The 26,676-nt window shown below is 40.8% G+C and overlaps 1 protein-coding gene across 1 annotated transcript; it reads right to left on the bottom strand.

Annotated features, from left to right (window-relative positions):
- NEDD1 (NEDD1 gamma-tubulin ring complex targeting factor) lies at positions 1-26,676 on the bottom strand. Its single transcript, XM_056846169.1, has 15 exons — positions 26,599-26,676; positions 24,914-25,060; positions 22,475-22,569; positions 20,863-20,979; positions 18,850-18,990; positions 12,994-13,223; positions 11,950-12,151; positions 10,981-11,170; positions 8,643-8,774; positions 6,173-6,220; positions 5,708-5,934; positions 4,706-4,853; positions 3,464-3,620; positions 945-1,011; positions 1-205 (listed from the first exon to the last, which is right to left on the bottom strand). The coding sequence occupies exons 2-15, from the start codon at positions 25,050-25,052 to the stop codon at positions 101-103; spliced, it is 1,998 nt and encodes a 665-aa protein (XP_056702147.1). The 5' UTR covers positions 25,053-25,060; positions 26,599-26,676; the 3' UTR covers positions 1-100.

The raw sequence follows: 26,676 nt of genomic DNA, 5'->3' as shown, positions 1-26,676 counted from the left end.
ACACTGAATTTACACTAATTCAGTGTGGGCTAGATGACGCCATGATCCCTCAGCACAATGATCGAGTTCAACTAATTTTCCTGGCATGAAGAGGGACTTGTCAGAAGTGCGTCTGCAGTCTTTTATTTTCTTCACGTAATCTCTCGATTTCAGCTACTAAGCTTTCATTTACAGAGTATCTTTCAAGTAAGGCATGCATTTCATTCTAGAAAGAAAGAAAGAGAAAAGCCATTACATTATTACAGCAAAAACCTTACAATTCCTTATCTGGTTGCATGCATTTTTCAAATGAAATCCCAGCCTAAGTGTCAAGGTGGTCAGAGGTTACTGTAATTCCTCCACAGAAAGAAAAGAAGAATTGGTTTTTTATATGCCATTTTTTGCTACCTTTTAAGGAGAATCAAACCAGCTTACAATCTCCTTCTCTTCCTCTCCCCACAACAGACACCTTGTGAGGTAGGTGGGGCTGAGAGAGTTCGGAGAGAACTGTGACTAGCCCAAGGTCACCCAGCTGGCTTCATGTGTAGGAGTGGAGAAACCAATCTGGTTCACCAGATTAGATCCACTGCTCTTAACCATTACACCACACTGGCTCTCTATATAGCTTCTGAAAATGAACTGACCCCCACTGCAGGACTGCCGAACTGCTATCTCAACCACTACCTTCCCCCTACATATGCTTTATTGCTCTCTTATTTCAAACAAAGCTATTTTGCATCTGCATAAGAACCAGATATCCTGTTTCAAACAACTCAAAGGGTGGCTTCAGTGTTCTTTAGCCTGAAATGACACAATCTTAGCAAACAGAAGATTGCTTGCTTCTCATCTCTTTGTTCTTCTGAGATCTCTAGAAAACCAAGCTATGCAATGCATGGGAAAGAATTAAACAACTTTGCTGAGTCACATACCCAAACACCCCTACTTCTTTACATTTTTATACATACCAGCTGTGTATGAAACTGCTTGATCATCTCGACTTGCAAATTCACAATGTCACGATGACAAGCTTCCCTGAGGAAGCAAAAAAAAAAGTACCTTTCATTCATGTTCACAAAATTGTAATTCTCTCTCTTACTCCAGTTCTTTGTGTTACTCTAAAGTTAATGCAAAATGGCAGCATTCATGCAATTATAGATGGACATTACTCCTTCTCTTCCACCCAGTGATAACACATCTTTACTAGACACCACTACGCTTGGAAACTTTTCAAAATCCTCCACTTGTCCCCTTCCCCCTGCAATTGCCAATCAAATTCCAGGGTTGGGATCCTTACCAATGGCTATCTCACACTGTTCGTGCTGACACAGACCCTGGAAAAAGATGCAACAGACACAGGCCCTTTGTCTACCCTCAAAGAACTAGGCACAGATACCTCTTAGGGTATAGATATCCATTTTGCCTCCATCTGTCTTGAGCTGCCATTTCTCCTCTGCAAAACAGTGCCAAGATGGGACTACTTGGGGGTGTAAAGTGACAGGAGGTCAGGGGGTTAAGCACCCTACCTCTTGTCTATTTTCTCTGCACATCAACCTTTCCTGATGCCAATTTTCAGGAAAGATACTGGCCAGGATTTAAAAAAAATAGGTGTAGACACAATAGTTCTGCCCCCCGAGTGTAAGCTAACTAAGGCTAGGAACAAGGAACTAAAGTAGAAGCAAACAGCAGAGAGCGGGCAACCAACCTGTTACCCCACCACCACCACCCCAGGAATACATTGTACTGATACAATGTTAAGCCGGTTTATAACAATGTTTCTGAATTTTGGGCCAAACTCTTAACAGGAATTATTTTCAAGGACTTGACTAAATTTAGTTGATCCATATGCACAACTGAACAAATGCCAGCTGGCGTTCTTCATTTACAATGTAGGCTTCACATTGCATGCCTACAGATGCCACTGTAGGTTTTTACTGTGTATTAGATCAAGTGTGCTAGATTAGGAGACAACCCAAACCATTGTTTTCAATCTACTACTGCGTATTAAATGAGCTTTCACATATAAATGAAAAATTTCAGGACCATATTCTAGAGAGTGCTTGAACTAGCGTACATCCTGAATTAAACAGTCCTTAATTATGCTAGATTCACAGATGTATTGCAAAAAATGGTTTAGTTAACAAGAAAGGACAGTATAATATCACAAACATCTTGCTTTGCTAGGACAGAAGTAGTGTTTACCACAAGCATAAAGCTGATCTGTTTTACTTAAAACCACTGGCTTTCCTACAGTAGAAGCAAGGAATGCCGGAAAGGAGAACATGTCCACTGTCTATTGCTTGAAATCTACTGATGTGGGACCGCCAGTCCTCCAGGAATCTCTCCAGAATCAGAGGAGCATGCCTATTTTATTAGGTGCTTTGGGACACAGGCAGGATAATGCCGCTGCAGTCATCTTGTTTGTGGGCTTCCTAGAGGCACCTGGTTGGCCACTATGTTGAACAGACTGCTGGACTTGATGGACCTTGGTCTGAACCAGCATGGCCTTTCTTATGGTCTTATGTTATGTTCCTTCTTCTAGTAATCCTATTATTCTTTTTAGGTTTATCAGAGCTGCAGAGATCCATACAACACTAGAAAGGACTCAGCTGCCATCAAGCACTTCAGAGGGAAAGTTTCTCTGATGAATCAGATGGTCACTACAGGGATAAAACTGACACAGCAGCCCTGAGGCTATTCCTCACCTACCCTGCTCCCTGCCTCCACCACCACCCACCTACCCACACTGGGGTAATATTTAGAAGTTCTTACATTGAATGCAGCCATCAAAATGGGAGCCTGTCTGACTGCTGCACTACCTCAGTGTTACAGTGAATGAAGGAAACAATGTGCCTTGCAGATGCTGATTTTGGCACCGCCTCCTACCCCAGAGACAGGATGCTGTGGTTGCTACAGCTTGACTGCTAAAACCAGTGGGAGCAAAGGGCCACATTCTGCACACACATCTGTGAATGTGTCCCGCCTCTAAAAGGAGCCCTACTTAGTTGGTAACTTCAAAATGAACATAATTGGGATCTGTGGGGCTCCAACAACACTTCCTGAACAATACAACAAAAACAAACTATCTGGCACAAGAACTTTTACTGAGGCTCTGAGTGCATGCGCCAGTGCAATTCTGGAGCTTTACAGGGACATCTTCTAAAAGAAGCATGCTCTGACTACAAAGAGACAAAGTTCAGTGAATTAGGCTGCAATACAGAAGGCTGCTAAGTCCATGCAAGTGAACGGGGGAGGGGGGGGGAGATACAGCACGCCATAGTAGTAAGTGAGCTATTCAGGTTGAAATGTTTCTGTTACCTGCTCCAGTGTCAGTCACTTTTACAACTGCAGAAGAGAACTGCACTTCTACAGTAGCATTCTATGTAGTCTAAAGGTTTATAAATTCTGCATTGACTGATGTCAAGTTAAAGCTCAAAGTAATAGGCTAATAAAAGTATTGTCAAAACATCCATTCACCATTATTTACCTGAAATCATCCAGAGTTTCTTGTATCATGTTCTGAATAAAATGAATCTGGACTGATGATAAAGGTGCATTCAATCTGCCGCTTCCAATAGTATCTACTATTTTTTCAGACAGTGAATTCGCAACTCCTGCAGTTACTGTAGAGGCTATCTTTGGACCTATGGAAATTTTTATAAAATGAACACAGGGCAAGAAAGGGGAACCTGAAAACTAGTACATAAATAGGTGTCAGGGGCACACCAATGCACGCCGTCAACAGATTTCTAACCATTTGGATTTACCAAGCGATGAAGAACAGCAGCTTGTATCCAATAATATGTCCCCAGAATGCCAATTTTCTTGCATTCCTCTCTGCTCCTGAAGCCCCTAACAACTCCCAGAAAAGTAATTCCTGGGGATGTGGGACCTCTGTGGAGAAAATAGCTCCATGGACTGAGGGGCTGCAGGTAGAAGGGGAAGAAAATGAAACTGCCTGCTACTATGTTGCATCAGCAGAGTTACACTGGCACAAAAGGGATGGAGGGCTGTTTTTACCCCCCCCTTCCACCACCCCACTACAGCCTTGCAACTCTTTGCTATACCTACATGTGGGCCCCGCATCTCCAGGAATGATCTGCAGAAGCAGACAGGAAGACCCACCCAGATACAGCAATCTGGTGCCTACTTTATTGTCTTTCAGATGTCAGGCCAAGACCATTAACGTTTTTTTAAAAAAATTATACTCCTCCTCTTGGAGTTTTCTGTTGGAAGGCACATGGATCAGCAACTATAGTGAAGCTAAGCAGGTCTGGCACTAGTCAGTGTCTGAATGCGAGAATCCTTGTGAATGCAGCCTTGAGTTTCATGGCAGAATGAAGGCCAGACATATAATTATTATACAACACACACAGAGTGTAGAAGATTTCTTAACTGGCCTCCAGCTCAGCAACTGAAGAGGGCACCACACCACTCGCTTGGCAGCAAGCTGGGTAAAAGCTTGGTTAACCAGCAACCCCAATTCACCAAGGATTCTCCCTCCCCCATTATGGACACTGTGCATCATATTTTTTAGAAATCTTGGAAATTCCCTAGAACTGAGTCAGGATATAAGTAACATATATATTAAAAAGTCCTCTTTTATATTGTTCATGCGAGGTTTATTGTTGTATAGTTTTTACTGGTCTGATTGACTGTACCAATAAATATTATAAATTATATTTAAAAGTCACTAGCTAGCTTTGACAAAAAGCAGTGTTGTACTTACTTGCTGAGGTAGTACCGTTCATGGGTGATTCATATGTCAGTTGTCCCTGAAAGTTCTTACTAAATCTCTCTCTGGAATCAGGACTCTTGACTGTATTGACCAATGGGGGAGCATTCAGACTTCCAGAATCAGTACTTGAGGAGCTCATCTTGTAGGAGGAGAAAAATCCTCAGTTAAAAAAATATTACTGGGTTCTAGCGATTAGTTAAGTGGGGCAAGGGAGAAATCAAGACAGCACAAAGTGTTATGCTAGACTTGCCACTGAGCTCCCACTACGGCGCACCTCACTGGCCTATAAGATGTACAGCCTGTCATGTGTTGAAACTCTGTAGGCTTTCAAACCCCCACTACTGGTAACAGCAGGCACTCTTGCTTATATTGTCATTAAAACCCTTTATACAAAAATCTATAGTGCTCCTGGATGCAATATAAACACAATGATCTGAACATTAAACACACAACATAATCTCTCTTTAAAGAGACGAGCGAGCCTATACCTGTTTGAAGGAGAGCACAGCTACATTTTTTGAGCTTCATCCTCATCTCATACGGCTAAGAGATGACCTCACATGCTGCTCCAAGCACCTCCCTCCTCTTGTAACGAATTCCCCCACCTGCCCACTCCCTCATTTTTGCCACTCATCATAGTCAGCATTACATCTGCACAGGTATTTTCACTAACCATATCAGTGCCAAAGTAGAGTTTGGAAACATGCTTCTAGCTATGGTTACAAGCTGTGTTTTTGTGCTAACCACAAATACCCGGTGTAAGTGTAACATGGACTGTGGCTAGCTTTGCAAGTGAAAGGAAGGGTGGAATTTACAGGCAAGAAGGAGGGAAAAGATTAATGTGAATTAGGGGTACAACATCAGGGCACATTACATTTGTAGCACCCTTAAGAGGAGCTATCATTCCATTTGTATGCAGTGAAAAGCAGACAAGGAAAACTAAAACCAGAAGACAGATGTTATGAGTCACTCAGAGTAAGTGCCATAACGTACCTGTTTCAAGTGTTCTCTCAATTCCGGTCTTCCATGATTTGCTTTCCTGGCATCAAGATCCAGATTTGGATTCTCATCCTCCTCTTTAATAGGTGAGCCAACAAATATATTAAGTGGACTAGAATGTACTACTTGCGAGGCAGATCCTGCTGGGTTTTTTCTTGAAGAAAATGTGTTGAACTGAGAAAGAAAATCCAAACTTGAAAGGTAAGACTGAAAGTCCAAACCTGGAAGACAAATGAAAAACATGTATTCTTGCAATGTTGACGTACAAGATGCTCTTAGACAAGAGGTTTAACATGAACAGCTCACTAATTATCACAGAAAAGCTTTTCTTTAAGCAATCTGACTTACTGCTACACCCAGGTCGAATTTCATATTGCAGTATACCTGTTCAGTGTTGGGTTGGCTCCACCAAGCTACTATTACTTCTGCAATAAAAAGTATATTACAAGAAGTGCTTACCGTCACCCTTTCCTGGAGCATCTTCACTTGTTTTACAAGCTGCACCATCTACAAGAAATCAAAGCAATAAAACAGGCTGTAAACGATACATAACCTTTATAGGTAGAACTTGAAATCATAGCTGTACATTTTGTGGGGAGGGGTTGGGTTAAAAAGCCCTTCACTGATCAAGTTTTTAAACAGAGAAGGCAAGGAAACTTCAACTTGGAACCTCAACTTAATATTTTCTGAACAATTCTGTATGCTCGAGGGACTTTGTTACCAGCACATGAAGTGTAATATTAAGAACCAAAGATGCAGAAAATATAATCATTCCAAATGTGCAGACTGGAAAATTGTCTTGTAAGGGTTTGGGGCATGAACAGACAATGTGCTGCACCCCTTAGCAGTTGTGAAAGAGGACAGAGGAACCCTTTTTGAGGATATGCCAGGATCATGGAACCCAGGTGGGCCAAAGCCGCATGGAATGGATGCTTCAGTGAGGGGAGGCAGGTGAGAGACTGGGCAAAAACTGGCAGTATACAACCCAGCGGTGGGTTGTTGTTTTTCTGGACAACCACTTGTCTTAAGCAAATGACCTGAACAACCAGAGACCTGTTAACCATATGGAAGCTGACCCTTATTTTCTTATCCCCAGCTCAGCAAACAAACCCAATCCTGTCACACGTGATGCTGTCACTTCACATAACCATATAATGAGGGTGCTGTAAAGTCCCCATAGCCATTCATGCTCCAGGCCAGGTAACTGAGGATCCTGGAGATAATAGCGGAGCAGCCCAACTAGGACATGGTTTTCATATTCATATTCTCAATGAATGTCAAATTTTAGAAAGACAGGCTATGCCATTATAAAGAAGTTCTCGCGAGTCATTGTGCTGCCACATGAGATGCAGGCTGGCTTGCTGCAACCATTCAAAAATTTGAAGCAAAGTCTGAGCTTATTAGGAGATGATTGAGCTCTCACTGACAGTGCACACATCACGTTCTGAATGAGGGCACAGGCTAGAAATCTGCTGTTGAAAGGATATCTTTCCACACTTTCACTTCCTGTGAGCCCCAAAGAGGCAATGCAGAGTCGAGGGGGGGGGGTGCAGATAAAAGCAAACACAGGTTGGAAACCATGGTGAGAAAGGGAAAGGTCTGGCAAGGTCACTCATCCTCTCCTATTCCATCAGTAAAAAATTTATATGAGAGAACCCAGAGCTTTCTTAATAGACAGCATGAGAAAGAAAGGTTGTTTTAGGATAGAAGAAATATGCAGGAAGTTGGAACAGAGCTCCAAACAAGTAGATTTCACAAGCTATATGCAACTCACATAGTACAAAGGCTTTAAAATCCTCTCTTGCTAGTGGGGATCAGAGGAAGACAGACTGCAGAGCCACATTAGGCTGCATGCATGACTGGTTCTATGGCGTCTGTCGCCAGGAGAGCGAAAGCTTGAAGAGAACACTGTACAAACTGTCCAATATGCTGGCAATGTGGCAGCAATATGGCAGCAGCATTGCTACCTTGGGCCAAGAAGCTCCTGAGATCCATGGAAGTCCTGGAAGCCGGCAGGAGGGCTTCGGGAGAGGGAGGGATATCTACCACCAACACCCCAGTCATTCCTTGCAAGGCTGCAGTTCAGCAATAACTTAATAGCTGGGAACTGAGAGATTTCACAGCCCCCAAAAACATTCACAATTCAACACTTAATGCATTGTAGGGGAGATAGCAAGGCATATGGCTGACAGCAGTGCCTTTACATTGGGGGATATTTTCTTAGGCTGATTTACAGCTGGCATTTCCTCAGTCCCTACAGGGACGGTTCTTCACAGGTGGTATTTTGGCACTAACACAGAAAAAGGAGAAAATGGCAGCAGCAGGAAGATTTACAAGGCTCCCATGAGTTCAGCCAACCATGTGAAATTTAGAAGTCAATATCCAGGAGAAATTCTCTAAGTTTGCTTCCAGAATTTTGTAGCGTCTTAAGTAAAACAGCAAAATGAGTTTTCCTGAAATATTAAAGTGCCATCAGCATGGTGGCTATCTCAACACTTCTCTCCACTTAAAAAAACATCTCTCAGAATGGCTCTTTAATATTAAACATCTTAAAAATGTGAAAGGGTTCCCTGCCAGCCCAACATTTCATCTTCCCTGATTCAGTGCTGCCAGAATAGCTCTCAGGTAGACTCGCCCCGCACAACTACGCCCAAAAAGTTGCTTCTATGAATCTCACTGGGGCAAATCATACTTATTGTTCATGGGTGTATAAATGTGCAGAAGTGATCCTGTGCATCTAAAAATGAAAAAGAGACCTTCAAGGCTATTGCCATTTAAATCAAGAAAAAGCTGATTATAATGCTCAAATATGCGCTCCACACTGTAAGTATTCCATACTTTAAATGTAGGGTGCAACAGAATATGGCATTAAGTCTATGGAAAAGGTCTTCACTAGTAACTGAAACACCTCCATGCAGACACAACTTACCATCTCGAAGTGGGGAGAACAAGTCACCTAAACTATTTCTCCCCAAATCTTCAAAACTGGTTACATTAGAAGTATTCCCATGATCAATTTCTTTGGAAGGTATTATATCCAAACTGCTGCTGTGAGGAACTCCTAAAAAAGGAAGACATCAATTTTCTTCAATAAAAGTGTTTTAACAATGAGTTTTTGTCAAAAAATGGTTTCAGATATCAGCGCTAGCCACTTCTGCAAACAAAAGAACTTCTGTAAGTTGAAGTATCCTACAGCAAAGTTAATGAAACAATTCAACACATTCTATCAGAAGTACATATGAGTAAAAAAAATGCCTTTAAAGGCTACGTGTATTTACCTGGAAATAAATCCCACTGAAACCAAAGATAAATTCTTCTCAATAAACATGGTTCAGATTGGGGCTAAGCAAGAGCTACTGCTTTTACAAACATCAATTTGAAAATGGGTAAAAACAGAAACCTTACAGGCCACAGGCTTTGTTACAGCCATCACATCACAAGTGTGGACAATGAGAATTACTGCTCATCATCCACATTTCCAGAACCACTACAAAAGTAATCTCTCTTCATTCTATTTACTTCATTTCTATACCACATTCCCCTCCAATGGGGGACTAATGGGGGCATGGTGGCATACAACTTTCTCCCCTTCTTAATTTTATCCTCACAACCTCCTTGAGAGGTAGATTAGGCTAAGAGAGTGACTGGACCAAGGTCACCCAGCAAGCTTCCATGGCATGAGTGGGGATTCGAACCTGGCTCTCCTAGCCCATCAAGTCCAGCAGTCTGTTCACACAGTGGCCAACCAGGTGTCTCTAGGAAGCCCACAAACAAGACGACTGTAGCAGCACCATCCTGCCTGTGTTTCACAGCACCTAATATATTCAGCATGCTCCTCTGATCCTGGAGAGAATAGGTATGCATCATGACTAGTATCCATTTTTACTAGTAGCCATGAATACTCCTCTCTTCCATGAACATGTCCACTCCCCACGTTAAAGCTTTTTCCATAACTCAAGATAGATTAATCTGATTACTTCAATTTAATATGAAAGCTTTGGTTACATTTTTCATGGAAATTGTATAAATATTAAAAAATCCCAGAACATGCAGGCTAAGTGACAACATTAAACAACAAGGCTGCTCCACAAAAGTTATTTTGTAACTGAAAACAGAACTGCCCTCAGTTTTACCAGGGTTGGTAAAATTCCAATTCCATAGGAAGTCACAAATTAAGACAAAATGTTTTGCAAGAAAAAGTTCTCCACGTTAGGTGCAAAGTATCACTTGCTTGGTATACCGAAGGAATATTTTGACCAACCATTCTAAATCAGCAGCTCTATACTCAGGAAGACAAAAGCAGGGTGCCAGCACTAACAGAAGGGGACAGGGACCCTGGCCCTAAGAGTGTGCAGCTGTCCTTGACAAGAGCCAGGGCCTTTTCGGCCCTGGCTCCGGCCTGGTGGAATGATCTGCCTGGGAACATCAGGGCCCTCCAGGACCTAAGGGAGTTCCTCAGGGCCTCTAAGACAGAGTTTTTCCACCAGGCCTACAATGGAGGGCAGCTGCGAATATCATCTGTACTGGCCTCCCCCACCGCTCCCCCTTCATGTATTTGAAATGGTTTGGTTGAGGGGCAGCCGCCTAGATGGGCTCTTGCAGTAGAGCGGGATTTATAAGCCATCTCTGATTGTTGTTTTAAGGCTTGATTTTATTGACAGCTTTATTGTTATTATATGTTTGTAAAGTTTTTAAAAATGATGTTATCCACCCTGAGCCGGCTTGCTGGGGAGGATGGACTACAAATATGAAAAATAAATAAACAAATGGCACAGGTCATCTGAACACAGCACCAGAGCAGTGATGGCCATTAGTACCATTTCGCCAGACCCACCAAAGCACAGGACAGCCACCCAAGGGGCAGGACCAGTTTCCAGCAACATGCACTGCCACACCTCAGGAGGCAAAGTGACTCCATCCTCATAGCACCTCTGTCACTTCTCAACAATGAAACTAGAAGAAAGCAGATTTCACGCATTTTTAAAGTTAACATTACATTGGGGAGCACGGGATACTGATTTTTTCCTTACATCAAAAAGAACGCCATTTTGGCTGAGGGAGTCCAAGTCCTCTGCATATTTAGCCAACACTGTTTAGGCTTTTTAAAAAAATTCTACCAACATGTTATACAGATATGTTGGCACATCTTTTTTTTTAAATAGCAGGGGAAAAGAGCTTCAGTATTTTATGAGGACCAACTACGCACTTTTTAAAGGCACAGCGTTCTGCAATTTCATTGGCATTAATGCTCTTCACAGTCTGTTTACCTGATTTATCCGGAATAGCATCTGTTCCTTTACTCTCCACTGCTGGTGAAGACTGGGGCAAGAACGTAGCAGGTATGTTAGAAGTAAGGGTTTTGATCACACCAGCATTCTGATTTCCTGCAGTGTTACTTGCCATTTTGATATCAGATCTTTTGTTCACCTGCTTATTTGAAGATGTTTTAAGACTAGACTGAAAGAGAAATGAGTCTGTCAAAAATATTCATTGAAAGGAAAAAAAAGATTTGCAATTTCTTCCTGTAACATTGCTGATGATTCCAACATCAAGGGCAGGCATTATTTTTCGAGTCTGAGAAATGTATGCCCTGCCTTTCCATTTAAAAGGGTCTTAGACAGCTTATAAAAATTCTAAACATAGAGCAAGTCATCAAAGGTTCAAAATATCAGCCAATCTATAGAGTGAAAATTATACCATTATATGATCTAGAGCCAGTACAATACTTAAATCTTAACATAACTAGGCTGCACTAAGATACCTGTAACAAACCAGACACAAGCAGACCATGTAGAGAACATACGAGCAAGTCCATAGGGTTATGATTTCTCACCTTCCTTCTATCATGCACAGAGACTGAAGACTTCCTGGCTTAAAGTGAACTGCAGTTTGACATCAGAATTGGGGGGGGGGGAGCAAATTGCAGTTTGTTACCAGGATTCTAAACGTGGATTAAAACCATGGTTCGGAATCTAGACTTGCAGACTTGTTTCTTACCATGGACATCAAAACAAACTTGGATTAGTTCCAGACTGAGAAGTATTCAGCCTTACCATGCCATGCATAGAAGAGGAGGGAGGGTATATGCTAACCTGAGGATTTCCTGGCATATTCTCATCCCAAACTATGAGAACATTTTTAAGGTTTGCATTCTTCAGTATGTTTCCCAGCATACGGCTGGTTTTTTATTGTTCTGTAACCTATATTTAAGTCCTTAATGCACAAAGATGTCTTACCTTTGAAAAGCTACTACAGTACTGCAGTGCTATACATTTCACAGAGGTTTTGTGAGCACTGACTGACTTCACAGGTGCTGTCAGTTTTCTTAGATCATAATGGTAAATCTTTCCACGAGAAGATCCAATTGCAAGGGTAGTTCCTTCAGGCATGAAGTCTACTGCAGTCAGAGGAGATTCTGCTACCAAAGTCCTCAACTGCCTTCATGTTGCATAGAAAAATGTTGGGGAAAAGATATAATTTTACATAAAGTTCTCAAAACATTTTTATCCTACCCTTACATGAATTCATTGTCCTGCTCCTTTTATCCTCACAAAAACTGTGAGATAGGACAGAAAATGACCAGACAAAGGTCACCCAATTAGCTTAATGGCTGAAACCACATCTCTTTGGTCCAAGTTCATACAACAATATTTAATTCTGCATTTGAGACATGTACACATAATATTTACATCTAATACTAGTAAGAGTTTGCATTCTTCAACTGCAGATACACATATAGCAACTACAGGAAACTCCTAACCCACCCAGCTCCACATTTCATGCTGATTCAAGAGGGTGAACAGGAAACAAAACTCCTACATACTGTTCCATGTGTGGCTTGGCTTGCTCTGGACCTGAGCACTAGCTTCTACTATGTATTAAAATTAAATTCCCAAGCTTTGACCACTAAATGTCAAGATGTCTCATTTTCAGATTCTCCTAGTAATCTAGCTGTCTTGGACGATATACGTACCAATTTCCAGAGCAGCATTGTAGCAGTTTTAACACACCTATTGAGTGAGTCATAACAGTTCTTTGTGTATGTATATATTTTTGTGGGTGTATATACAGATATTAGTTAACTATTCCAATAGCTAAAATTCTACCAGATGCCTAGATCTTATGGACACTTCATAAAGAATTTTTACCAAGTTTTGTGGCGCATTAAAGTTTTAAACCTAGCCATTTTTGTGAAGCAGCTCTAGCTACTTTAGCTTACTTGTACAATTAAAAGGGAACAAACGTAATCTCAGTAAAACTTTGGCCAAACACATACTTACTTTTTACTTGCGGAGTCATACAGAATTATTCTTTTATCCAGACCTACAGTTACAAGTAGCAGCTCGCTGACTGGAGAAAAACAGATTTCATAGGCAGGAGCTTTATGAGCATTTTCAAAGTTATGATATGGGCTCTGACTATTTACATCCCACAGAGTGACAGTCCCACTGTCAGAGACACTGCCCAAAACAGCCTTTTTAAAAGGGGAATATTTCAAGTGCCGAATGGGCTGCAAGGAAAAAAATAAAACAACAATGTTGGTTAAGAGCTTAGCACCTTTTGTACTTTTGCATGTCTTAAAGCTCAAGTAAGTCACTGCTTACAACATTTTGTTGAAATGAGAATGGATATTTTAAATGACTGATACCCAGCAGCCCAAGAAGGACAGCTGGGAATATGTATAAAATGTTCCAGTTTCACTACAGGTTGCCATTAGCAAGAGTTCTTGGCTATGGCTCACGGTCAAATACCACAACCAGCTTGTGCCAACTGATTCAATCACTGTGCCAACTGATTCAATTAGTAAAGTAGTTTGCTACTGGAGTTCAAGCTGTATTGGTTAACCCTGTCATCAAACCAGTGGTCCCTTAACTTACACATTTTTACCTTCTGAGTACTCCATCATTCTTAGTAACAATGCCACTAGGCGGCTTTAAGCAGAAAATGTTCTAATCAGCAAGTTGACCACTATACATTTAATAGAGTAAAGATGAAATGGACAAAGTTACCAATTTTGATTATAATGCAACTTTATGCCCCTTGATAGATTGATTCTATTGAGAATACCAGACCATTCTTGACATTTTACACGTAAATTAGGCTCTCACATTTACAAAAGCAATTATCTTGTGTGCTGCAACTATTAGTCATTTAAGAAAACGTTTGCCATGTCATGGCAAACCCTTCTATGACTCTGTTCAGAGCAAAGGGAATAATAATAATTTCTCACAAGTTCACCTAGCATAAAGTAGCGTTATTCTTTGGAAGGTACTTGAAAAAGGTATAAGAGAGGATAAGCACGAGTTTACGGGCAACCGTCAGATATGCACTTGTCCACTAGAAAAATTAACCCTCCCACCAAGCTTATTGTTCTTGCACCTGTTCATCAAATTCAGTAGTATGGTTAAAAAATGACAATCTTGCTAACTACATGATCCCAAGCAATCAGGGACCACATCACTAGCTTGATTACATGACAAAGCTCATCAGATTTGACTATGGGGAATGTTATGTTCACTGTGAATGGGGGAGAAGAGAGAAAGAGGGAACAGGGCAATATTCCTTGACATCCTACAGTGTGGTGTTTTCATCACAGCACAACAGGAGGCATTGGCCCAGCTGTCTGGGCAACAAATATGTCCCCGCAAAATTTCATGCCTCTCCCCAAAATAGCCAAAAGGGGGTTACTTTTTCAGAGAATTGAATATGTTCACAAAATTGCTCTGCTCAATAAGAGCTGCTAAAGTACAATTGCCTACTACAGAAAAGATTGGATTTGACAAAATATCCTGTAGTGAGAAACAGAAAAACCCTGTAAGTGAACGTCAGCACTGATACCCCTTCTTTATTACAAGAACAGCCATTTCAGATGTTTAGTCAGCAACTCTGCCATCTAGACCTTACTGGAGTGACATGCAATTAAAACGTAAAAAATTCTTCAAGCTAGGCATTTTTGCAGGAACAATGGAAACTTTCGAATCCTGACAGAATGCCAAGTTCTGTCTAAGTCTATACTGCTGAGAGTTTAAGACCGGGGGCTATGATTCTACAAGACACCTGGGACCTGAAACTGATTGCATAATGTGCTTCAAATGGAATGTGATGTTTGTTACTGTAAAATTCTATATAAATATTTAAATATCACTTCTATGAAAAAACTAATTTCAGTGTAATCATTATGGGGATCCTGTATGTGTGACAAATTTGTTAAGCGCTTTGGGATAAAATTTATATTTAATCAAAGTTTGGATTGTGCTAATTGCAGTCACTGATTGCTCCTAAGGTCTCTGTTCCTAAGGTCTCTCTAAGGCCTGAGACTTTGGACAAAATTCCTAGAGACACAAACTCCCACATGACCTTCCCACTGGATCCATGTCCTTTTTGGGTAGTAAAATCTAACTGGAAAGGGACATGAAAAGGACCGTTGCTAAAGACTGTCTGATCCTTTGGGTTTTTTTTTTGTTTTGTTTTTAACAGAAGCAGTGGTAAGACTGCTTTTGACAAAACAATGCACTGATTATCAGTCAAGGCCTGATCTGCTGTTTCTAAGGAAAATTTAATAGGAGGGTGATGACATCACAAAGTTGGTTGTTTCCAGATGAGAGATTTTACAGATCCTTTTAAATCTAGGTACTATATGGAAACCTTGGTCGCCTTGGCAATGATCTACACCAGTCAGCTGGCAGAGGAATGCATCCCTGCTTGTTTTCTTTTCTTGGCAGTGTTCGACACCATCAATCATGTTATCTTTCTGGACTTTCTTTTCTTGGCAGTGTTTGATACCATCAATCATGTTATCTTTCTGGACTGCCTGACTGCCTGACTAGGAATCACTGTTCTGTGCTTCCTCCAGACATGGTAGGCTGCAGAATATGGTTCCGGAGAACTTCTATTCTGCCTCTCAGCTATTGGCCAATGGGGTGCTGAAAGATGCCATCATGTTCCCATGCTATTTAATATCTACATGAAATTGTTGGGAAAAGATAAGACACTTGGAGGAAAATATCACCCATCTGCTGATTATATCGACTTTTTGATATAATGATTATATCTAACTTTGTCCTGCTTTTGACCCTTTTAAGTCCAAAAGACCTAAGGGACTACTTCCATCCATATGAACCTGCCTAAGTACAGATACCATTTTGGAAGCAACCTGCACTCTCAGAAACTGTTAGTGGGGACCTGCAGGAGGGCTTTCTTAGCTGTCACTAATAAACTGTGGAACTCCCTCCCTCAGGAAGTACTACTGAAACCATCATTGTCGGCATTCTAACAATCTCTGAAGATATACTCCTCTAGAAGGTTGTTAAGGAAACTTGTTATGCCTGGGGTTTTAGTTGGTTTGTTTTTAATAGACATTTTTGTTTTTTTACAGTTGGTGGTGGAAAGTGCCATCAAGTTGTAGCCAACTTATGGCGACCTCATAGGTTTTTCAAGGTAAGAGATGTTCAGAGGTGGTTCGCCATTGCCTGCCTTTGCATAGACTTTCTTGGTGGTCTTCCATCCGAGTACTAACCATGGACAACCCTGCTTCGCTTCCAAGATTGGGCTAGCCTGCGCAATCCAGGTCAGGGCTTTTTACAGTTACTGTATTTCATTATCGGTGAGCCATATTGGATACCCCTTGAATAGAACGGAGACACAGAAATTCACTTCATAAATATTAAACCAGGTTGAACTGTAAAGACAGTAGTATCTTCAGAGCTGAGTCCTCTCACCTGAGCCACTTGGTCTGATATTCATAAAAAAGGAACAAAAATATGTATCTCCCAGGAATACAGCGCAATTTCCCCTCCATTTGTAAGCAAAGCAAGAACAGGGAGATATACACCAATGAAACCCAGGGGTGTGCTACCAAGCATATAAGCTTCAAGAAAGATAAAAAAGATTGGTTGATAAAGAACAAATGAATTTTAAAACCTTCCATAATTTTGAATTAGATGACCTGGGCCAAGTCTCTTATCTTTCACAGGGGTTGGGGGCAGGGGAGAAGTACACGGTGGAGAAAAACTGAAACCATCTACTTGATTTGTTCTTTGATGCCCCCATAACTCTGTTATCCCAAGCAGCTTTCCTCATTTCTCTAACACACTGCTTTTATTTGCTCTCTCGTTTTTCTAGGCCACATTATGGTTCTGTATCTCTCTTACACACACACACACACACACACAGAGAGGAAGGAGTCATAGTCTAAACAAATGACAGGAAATAAATCACAATCTTTGTATTACAGGGAGTGATACCAAATTTAGAACTGTAAATCTATTGCAAGGGTCCTATTAAACCCCAATTTACATAGAGCTAATTCACCATAAAAGTATCTGACCTCATGCTAGATTTCATCACCATAAATAACCTGTAAAGTTAAAGATTATTAAAAAGAAAGTGCAACAAGTTTTAAGCCATGGGCTCAAAGAAGTTATCTTAGTTAGTTTTTTAGGATGTATGAAGTTACAAATAGCAAGATAAACAGCAGTAAAGACAAAAAGTCCAGGAATTTTATTTATTTATATCCTGCCTTTCTCCTCAATGGGGACCCAAAGCAGCTTACGCTGTTCTCCTTTCCTCCAATTCATCCTAACAACCACCCTGTGAGGTAAGTTAGTCTGAGTGTGTGTGTGACTGACCCAAGGTCACCCAGCAAGCTCCCATGGCAGAGTGAGGATTCAAACCTGGGTTTCCCAGAACGTAGTCTGACACTTAACCACTACACCACGCTGGAAACACACAGAAGATACTAGTCAATGTAATCCAGCTGTAGATCTTCCAGCACTTTATCACTGTAGCTCATACCCACCGTGCCTGCTTTCATTGCTGTGGTCTTTAACAGATAACATATTGTTCATCAACAGCTGTCAAAGACTGTTCCCTAAATAAGCCGCACATAAAGCTCAGCTATGACAACTTTATTAGCTCTGCTGTGAGATGGCTTGTTTTTAAAAAGAGCAAACTGACTATTAAAAAGTATTTTGCATCAAATATGACTGACGGATGATAACAACAACTCAAAGCATCAGAGCTCTGAAACTGCGATTTTGGTTCTAATGAACACAAGGTCTTTCTTATGTTGTGTCTGCACAATGCTAAACAGCTTTTGCCTACTGGAAAAATATTTAAAAGAAAACCCAGCCATATCTCTTCAATTATAATTAGCTTCACCAATGTAACTTTGAAGAAGAAAAGAAGAAGAGTTGGTTTTTATATGCCGACTTTCTCTACCACTTAAGGAAGAATCAAACCGGCTTACAATCTCCTTCCCTTCCCCGCAATAGACACCCTGTGAGGTAGGTGGGGCTGAGAGAGCTCTAAGAGAGCTGTGACTAGCCCAAGGTCACCCAGCTGGCTTCATATGTAGAAGTGGGGAAACCAACCCGGTTCACCAGATTAGAATCTGCCACTCATGTAGAGGAGTGGGGATTCAAACCCGGTTCTCCAGATTATAGAGTCCACCGCTCCAAACCACTGCACTTAACCACTAGACCACGCTGGCTCTCTCTTTGCAAGGCAGCTTTCCTTGCATTGCTAACCATAATGCTAAAAAGGGCTAGGGCGGAGTTCTCCAGTAATGAAACTAATTAGAAGGACGAGAGGAGTAATTACTTCATTTTTAAACCCTTGAATTCTGCATTAATGCAAACAATAGGAATGTGGTCTCCTCTCTACAGCCTATGCTCCCCTTCAATACTAATGAATGTTGGGTTCAGATAACCCATTTTCCCACAGCCCAGCAGCTTTTTGTCACAATGGTTTTTTGACAATCACAGCCACAGAGGTAACCATGCAGGACCCCTTGATAAGACCCAAAGAACTTCCACTGTGCAGGTAAGAAGACATTCTATATAGAGATAGAAGGAACTGCTTCCTCAGAGCACTGTAAAAGTGGAAGGAGAAGATTCAGGGATAATATGTTCCTTATGTATAAGTTTGGGATAGCCTTTCTGAAATGCCATCCAAGTAAGGAAGGGATTGATGGAACAGTAGAAAGAACATTGTCTAGCACTCACCACTAAATAGTGAGATATAGTGATTACTTGATTGGATATTTTTCGAAAGAGACATTTTTTTTCTGGATGCCATAAAACAAGAGACTTAAATGGAAGTATGGGAAATGCATTAAAATGACACAGATTGTATACCTGAGTGCTACCATGTCCAAATGGAGTGCTGGATAAATTTGTAGTAAGACTATGTAGGATAATTTCACCACTCATGGACCCTGAAGCAATGTAGCAATCATTCCAATTAAACGTTACACAAGTTATTTCATCTCTGTGATCCTAAGAAATAAGAAAACACAAAGGCAAATCTCAATTAGGTACAGTGTTTTAGAAGATCATATAGCATAAGGACTCTTTAAAACCACCATCTCAGTTTTACGCTCTACCAGGTTTGTAGTACTAAAACATTTTGACCCTCCCGGGCACAGCTCACTTTTACTTCCTCCAATCTTTGTTCTTCCTAACACCTTAGAGTTTCATGAAGTATCAGCAATGGACAATGCTAATGTTGTATAACCCTTGTTACTTTACGCATCGGCCGGGATTTCTCTCAAGGTCAGCAAGTTCTTATTTAGAATTCTAAATAGCCCTATCTCTAAAAGTAAAAAATTATATGACTGCTACCCATCATACATTCATAAAAAGTTACTGTTCTTTCTCAACAGTACTCTTTTACAGATGTGGAAATCCCATGATAGCTTATTCCACACTAAAATTCTGGGCTGGAATATCTAGCATATTGAGTAAAGCCTAACGTATGCTGACAGCAATTTTTTTTTACAAGGGCAGAGCATTCAATCATGCAATGCCTTCCCTGCATTCTGAAGTGGCATAGCCCTTGTAGATTATGAGCATTCCGTTCAGCTGTTAAATACAATATACCCCTGCTTATTCCTAACCAGATGGCTTGAACTCCAGTCATCTGGCTCATATATGCAAGAGCTCTCTAGCATACACAGATACTCTTCTAATACACTGTACTTGCAATACCTATTTTTCTCCAGTGTAACATACACAAAACTACCCAGTGTTCCACATAATCCTAAATTTGCATATACCTAAAATGTCAAGGTATTCTCAGACAACAACAGTTGCTTAAAAGAGAAATCGTATTGCCATATGGCAATTATAAAGCTAGAAAGTTTAACGTTACCAGTGAAACTAAGTTCCATATTTGTGGTGGCATGGGACACAGGAATTATCAAGAGATAAAAAAGATTAACTAGCAGAAATAGAAATAAGTAGGGAACTTGGCCATGACTGTATCTTGCTATTTCCCTATTTCTTTTTATGCTAGCCAGGCAGCCCATTCTTGAAGGTAAGGGCCGGAGCTGCATAGGAGCTGGCATGACCCCTACATCGGCATCCATGACACCTGCACCATGCAAACTGGCATGGACACCGGCATACAGCGACTTATGCCAGCCTCCATAGACAATGGCAACAGTCCAGGGCTTGGGCGCCAGCCCTGCCTGCAGCATTTTTCCACCATATCTCCCCATGCCGGCATCTGGGGGGGGGGGTTCCCAGGGGCGGAGCTGCCTTTCGGGCCAGGAATGCACCATTTTGCAGGCGTTCAATTAGGCCTGCAAAATTGTGGCATAGCCTTGTGGAACTCTATGGGTTTTTCAGAAAAGTGCTTTTTAATTCTTTTTTCAGCTTGCTGTGCTGGCCGCAAGCCACTCTGGAGGTGGCACAGCTGTGCCGCCTCTGGGCACCATCTAACCACCCTCCCCTTGAAGAACAGGCTGATAGAGAATCCTGTACTTTAATTCTCACATGAAAAGATACCATTACTGTGGTTTAACCGTTACTTTCAGTGCTGTGTTTCAAAATGCATAACACACACCCCTACCAGCAAGGGCTTCCTAATCCACTAGGGGGAGAGGAAGAATAAAACGTACGCAAGGAGATGAGAACAGTAGCTGGATATTTTATTGTCAACATTTAGAGAGGTAGAGGTAAATTCCATACAGTAACTGAGAAAAACAACAGTCTCAAAAGGTGTTAGGATTCTCATTTACTAATATAATCTCAAAGCACATTGTCAACACTAACACCTTTTACATGAATTAAAGTGTCTGAGATGAAATTAATGGTAAGAGTCTAAATAAGAGGATTTGAGATCAATTTAAAAAGGAAATCAGTTACCTTAAGAGATCGATAAAGCTTTCTGTATTTTAAATCCCAGATATTAACAGTGCTATCGATGCCTCCACTTGCAATATACATTGAATTGGAACTCAAACTTACACATGTTTGTTTTGCCTGGTTACAGAAAAACAAAATTAAAAACAACATTATGATGCTCTATGGGCAGAAATCTTTAAGCCCACAAAATATTTGTCTGAATCCAACTCAGATCTCTTAAAATCAATGGAAATTTTGCAGTCAGTTTCAATAAAGTGTACAACCAACAACATTATTCTGCCAGAACCATCTGGAGCCAGAGAGGCTACAGGGTAGTGGATGGCAGGTAGGGAAAGGAAGCATCAGCTTTATCTACCATGTGATTTACAAATGGCATACAGTAAGGTTAGAACTAGAAGACATGAAAAATAGATTGAACAATACCCCTTTTATAAACCTGAATCACTTATGTAAAATGTTGGCAGATGATACACTTAGCATCATGAGAACTGAGACAATTTCATTCCTGCCTGCTCTACACAGAAGAATACAGCTTATTCTTTATTCACTGTATATATCATTTGTTTCTTACTTAATCATAAAAGAGGCTGTACCCCGATGGCTTTTAATATATTGACTAACCACTGTTATGTTAAATCATTTCTAATACACCTTTCTCCCAAATGGACTAAAGATGTGTTATCATATAAAAACATGACACAGAGCTCACTTTCCCTTTGTTCCTCTGCACATTTCACACCACTGCCAGAAACACAAAGATAAACAATCCTGCACAAACTTTGTGACGAAACTGCTTTCAAATCAACTAAAGCTACACATAGTTTTGAGAAGGAATGTGGTCATTGTGCATACTGACTTTGTGAAGAACACTTGCAAGACTTTCAGTTTAAGTCATTTGTCAGACTGTTATATTGATCAGTTTTGCTGTACTAGCTCACAAGCAATAGCAAACAATACAATATAATAAACACAAATGAATACCAAAAACCCTACAATATGGAAGCAAGAAAATGCCAGTGTTTATCATGGGACTAATATTCAGCATGACATCAAATAATCTCTGAGTTCCCTCAGACCAGGAACACTAATAGGTTATTTGTCCATCACTGCTCATTAGTCTTGAACACTTGTTAATTAAAAGTAGTTCCAAGACAGGTAACAAGCTAAACCAGTTTAACACAGGAGCTATGCAAGAGTAAAAACAAGGTCAAGCTTTTGAACTCAGTGTCTCAAAATTAATATCACTTTAGAAGCTTACATTTAGCCAGCTGAAGATAGCCTTCAGCAATCTGCACTTTTATGAACATTTCAACAATACTGCTATTGCTAGCCTATGCTATCTTGTGTATATATAGATGGTAGATGTGCTGGGTAACAAGGAAATCCTGCACAATACCTTGTCAGAGCTATGTAAATCTTAAGCAATATTATGGAATTCAGTGTATTTTTTTCAGTACATTCAATCCCTTGATCCTAAGTGGATTACTTGGAAAATTCTCTTTTCAAATCCCTAAGGTTTTTTTTTTTAGGATCAGAATACCTAGGGGGGAAAAGTTAAACATTCACACAACAGAGAGAAAAACTAGAGCCCCAAGAAGTCTCTTTCACTTACCCCTTCAGCTAGTTCAAAGAGTGGGATTGGTTTACCTTTACAATTGGAAATCACTATTTTATCACCAAGAGCAGATGCAGTGACCAGAAAGTTATCTGGAAACAAGAGTTATGGACCATAAAAGGCAGAACACTTTGCACAGTTGCTGGCAACAGAAAGAATCGGGGCCCTTTAACTATATAGGTTAGCATAAGGTTCAAAACAGAAAGAAATGTACTTTCAGGAGATATGGCAGGTTTGAAGAATTACACAATTGCTTTTGGCAGTGAAAAGAAAATATAATAGGGATGAGGAATCATTCCAGCTTTGAAAGAATCAGAATGATATATAATTTAGTATCTTGTCCTATCAAGAGATAAATTCCCCTTTGCCTTCATTCAAATCAGAGTTAATGATTTTTAAAATATTCTTCCCACAGAACAGCATACTCTAGTCTTCTCCCTCATTTCCAATTTGTTCCTCTTGAATACATAAATCTTCCCAAAATTTGAAAGCAATGTTTGCTGCTGTCAATAATTTGAAGTTGGAATGAAAAACAGAGTTTGCAACAAATAATCTCATGAACAACAATGGTAACTGCAGAACATGCCCATCAGATCAAGGCAGCAGATCAATTTAGATGTCACATTCTTGACACTTCTCCATCTTTCATGTGTTCCCTTTCTGATTTGCAGATTTATGATTTGTTTTAATGTTCAGTTCAAACTATGATTAGCACTAACCATGAATTACTATCAAACCATGGTTTGCAAACAGTGATTTGAGCAAATCCCAGCTATTGCTAACCATAGCTTAGCCGGTTTTCACATCATAGCAAATCATGGTTTGGAGGATTGAGAATACAATGTCTGACTTGAGACAGCATCTCCCCCACCCAAACCCCCAAGAATCATTCAGTTAGGCGACATTAATACATGCCTTGAACATTTTCCTAGGACACCCTGCCAAACACACACAATTTCAACTACAAGAGACAAGCCAGAAGCTGGAAATGAAACAACTGTCAAACCACATGAGCACTACTAAGAAAACTATTTCATGGAGAGAAATTACGTCTCATTTTATTCTGTACAATACAGATAATACCTGTGTTGTTACTAGAAATAACTCATAATGGCTGAGAACAAATCAGAGCTAGCATCTTTTAAGAGACTGATCCTAGGCAGAGTCAGGAGCACCTAAAGCCACTGAAATAAGGGAGCTTCATCAAGAAGAGTTGGTATTTATAACCCTGCTTTTCTCTACTCAAAGCAGCTTACAATCACCTTCCCTAACCCACCCCACGAGACGCCTTGTGAGGTAGGTGGGACTGAGTTCGGAGAGAACTGTGACTAGTCTAAGGTCACCCAACAGGTTGCGTGTGGGGGAATGGAGAATATAATCTGGTCCCCCAGACTAGAGTACATCGCTCTTAACCACTATACCACGCTGGCTCTCTGCCTTACTCTGCCTAGGATCAGGCTGCTGGCAATGACAAGGAAGCTGCACTCTGATCCCCAAGAGCTAACAAGATTGACTTAACAGCTCAAGCATACCAGTGTCACCAGAAAGCCTTGAGCAATTAGAGAAATGGGTGAATTCCAAGATGTTCAAAGTGACTGGCTGCTGCATGGCTCTTCTACGTGGCAAGGGAAAAAAAACATACAGGATCTAAGTTACCAAGTGACAGGAAAGAGAAGGCTCAGGTCTGCCTGCCACAGAGGACTTGTCAAATTGTGATGCATTAGTGTGATCCCCCAAATATAAAAATTCATCTGAGAACCTTTTCTGCTTACCACAACTACAAAAAGATTTAAAGACATAGAAAACTAATGCTTCAGTCAACAATGCAATTTCACTTCATTTTCATTCAAGGTAGACAGCAAAAATTACATGCAGACAACAGTGAGATTTGCTGCAATATCCGAAAACCACATTGTTATTAGTAGTCCCATGATGTAAATGGAAAGGAAAGCCAAGTGTTAACTAGACAGGCAAGCACTGTACTTCCTTGTCTGCAGCCTCAGACACTTTTGACTCCATAAAAAATGCAAGCAAATACCATGCAAGATACAGAAGAATATGAAACCCTATCCAGGGAACAAGTAACATCTGCACCTTTAATGAACAATTGGATTCAGACTCAGCTCTAAAACCTGGGAATATAAAAGACCTCAATTACAGCAAACTAGATCACAAATACAGATAAACCATCTGATTTGCTTTACAGCTTAGCAGGTAAATAGATACTTTAACAAGAATTATGCTTCAGTGTTGCGAGGCAGCAGGAAAATTCTATGACGTGGCCCAGTAGCTCTTCTGCATGTCAGCACTTTAATACATCACGATGTAAATTTATCTAAACTAAAAGGACTTTAAATCAAGGGCAGCTGAAGATTATCAAATAACGCAGAAATTCAACCACACAGATAATGCATCACATGACATAGCAAAGGATACTATTGCTGCCCCAGCACACAGAGCTAACTGGATGTGAGGCAGTATGTGGACTGAACTGCTCCACTACAGTTATAGATGAGGAGTCCCATATTTTAACATCATCATCTCCAGCTGAAGCAAAGCGGGTGCCATCCTGCATGGCTGCACCTGTAAGCATAAAGTGGGAAGAGGAGGGGTAGAAAAACACTATTGTTGTTATCAGCTATAAAGCTGGGAATATAATTGCAATAAGCTATGGTAAAACATTTGTTTCCCAGACATTTGCAATTGGACATTATATTATATTTGCAGCCATTTTTCACAGTTGCTGATGATAACTCATGAGCAACTGAGCTGTATACTAAGCTGCTGAGCAACGATGATCTCAATTGTGAAAATAGGACACCAATCACTAGTTTTAATTCTGTGTCAAAAATCAAGCAAAGATCAAAAGCCTTTTACCATACTGGTTATGAGACTGCATTTGATTGTGAACATTTCTGTCAACAAGGGCTAAAAACAAGTGACACTTTATGGGGGTACTATTGAGAACTCGAATCTAGCTGTTAATACTTCATAGTTTTCTAATTTTTATTTTTCATTTTTAGGGTTTTTGCAACCTGCTCAACACCTAAGACTGATCAGGAAAAACAACCAAAATAAAAAGAACAATATGCATTATGTTCACACATTTCAAAGAGATCTTATCAGCTTCTTTGAAAGACAAACATGCCTCACTTAAAATTTCGAGTTTCATCAACTGCTACAGAAGTAAGCTGACTGCAACAGGTAGAACTATTGCCTATACACCAACATATGTAAAATCTGCTAAATAATTCAAAAACATATAACAGATGCTGCAGTAAAGACAGTGTAATAATACATTATTTTGCTTTATTCAGACATGAATTCTGACCACCCAGTCCACCGTATATTAATTCAGAAGCAAGTCCAACTATGTGTGCATAAAACTGTGCAAGTGAATGGTCTGGACATATCTCTTTGTTGAAGTGAAGCAGTTAGGGCTCCCTTGGATGGGAGACCAAAGCGAGAACATGATTCACATACAAGTATGTCTATGTTTAGTTCAAAGACCGTATCGTTTTAGAAACTTTTCAGTTCAGAATCCACTAGGCAATCTTGACATGCTGTACAGGGGCACCTTTGAAACTGTCACATGTTACTTTCCCTCACTAGCCACACGCAGTGAAACTGACACTCAAAGCTTCACACTCAAAGCAATTTCTACGCCATAGCGACAGAATGGGGTGAAGTACCTTTCGCATTATTCAAGGGGACAGAGATCTACTTTCTTACACGATCAGGGCCCAACTTAGCTGCTGAAGGCAAACTGTTCAGTCACAAGACGCGTGTGTGGGGGGGGGGGGGGGCTCGGACTACTCAGCGTGGACCAACTTGCTTCTACCGCCCCACTATAAAGCGAGTGCCCTACTCGGGACAGGCCAGAAGCAGAGAAAGACACCCGAAGGGACCCTTGTCGCCCTTCCCACCTCACAACAGGAGTAGCTGCTCAGCCAGGGCTGTCAATATAGACCCTCAGATCTCAAGGCAAGGTACACAACCCTGTCAACTGGGGGGGGGGGGTCCGCCTTATAAGAGCTCCGCGGCCTCATACGGACCAGCTGCCAGGTAACACGCGCCTGGCACCACAACAACGGCGACGGACCCCGCCCCCCTCCGCTCACCTTCCCGATTGGCCGGCGACCCCGGATTGGGGGCCCTCTACCCAGCCTTACTCATCCCTCCGGCCAATGAGGAACACA

This window comes from Euleptes europaea, chromosome 3 (assembly GCF_029931775.1).
Source record: "Euleptes europaea isolate rEulEur1 chromosome 3, rEulEur1.hap1, whole genome shotgun sequence".
Lineage (NCBI taxonomy): Eukaryota > Metazoa > Chordata > Lepidosauria > Squamata > Sphaerodactylidae > Euleptes > Euleptes europaea.
This window is presented reverse-complemented; position numbering and strand designations above follow the sequence as displayed.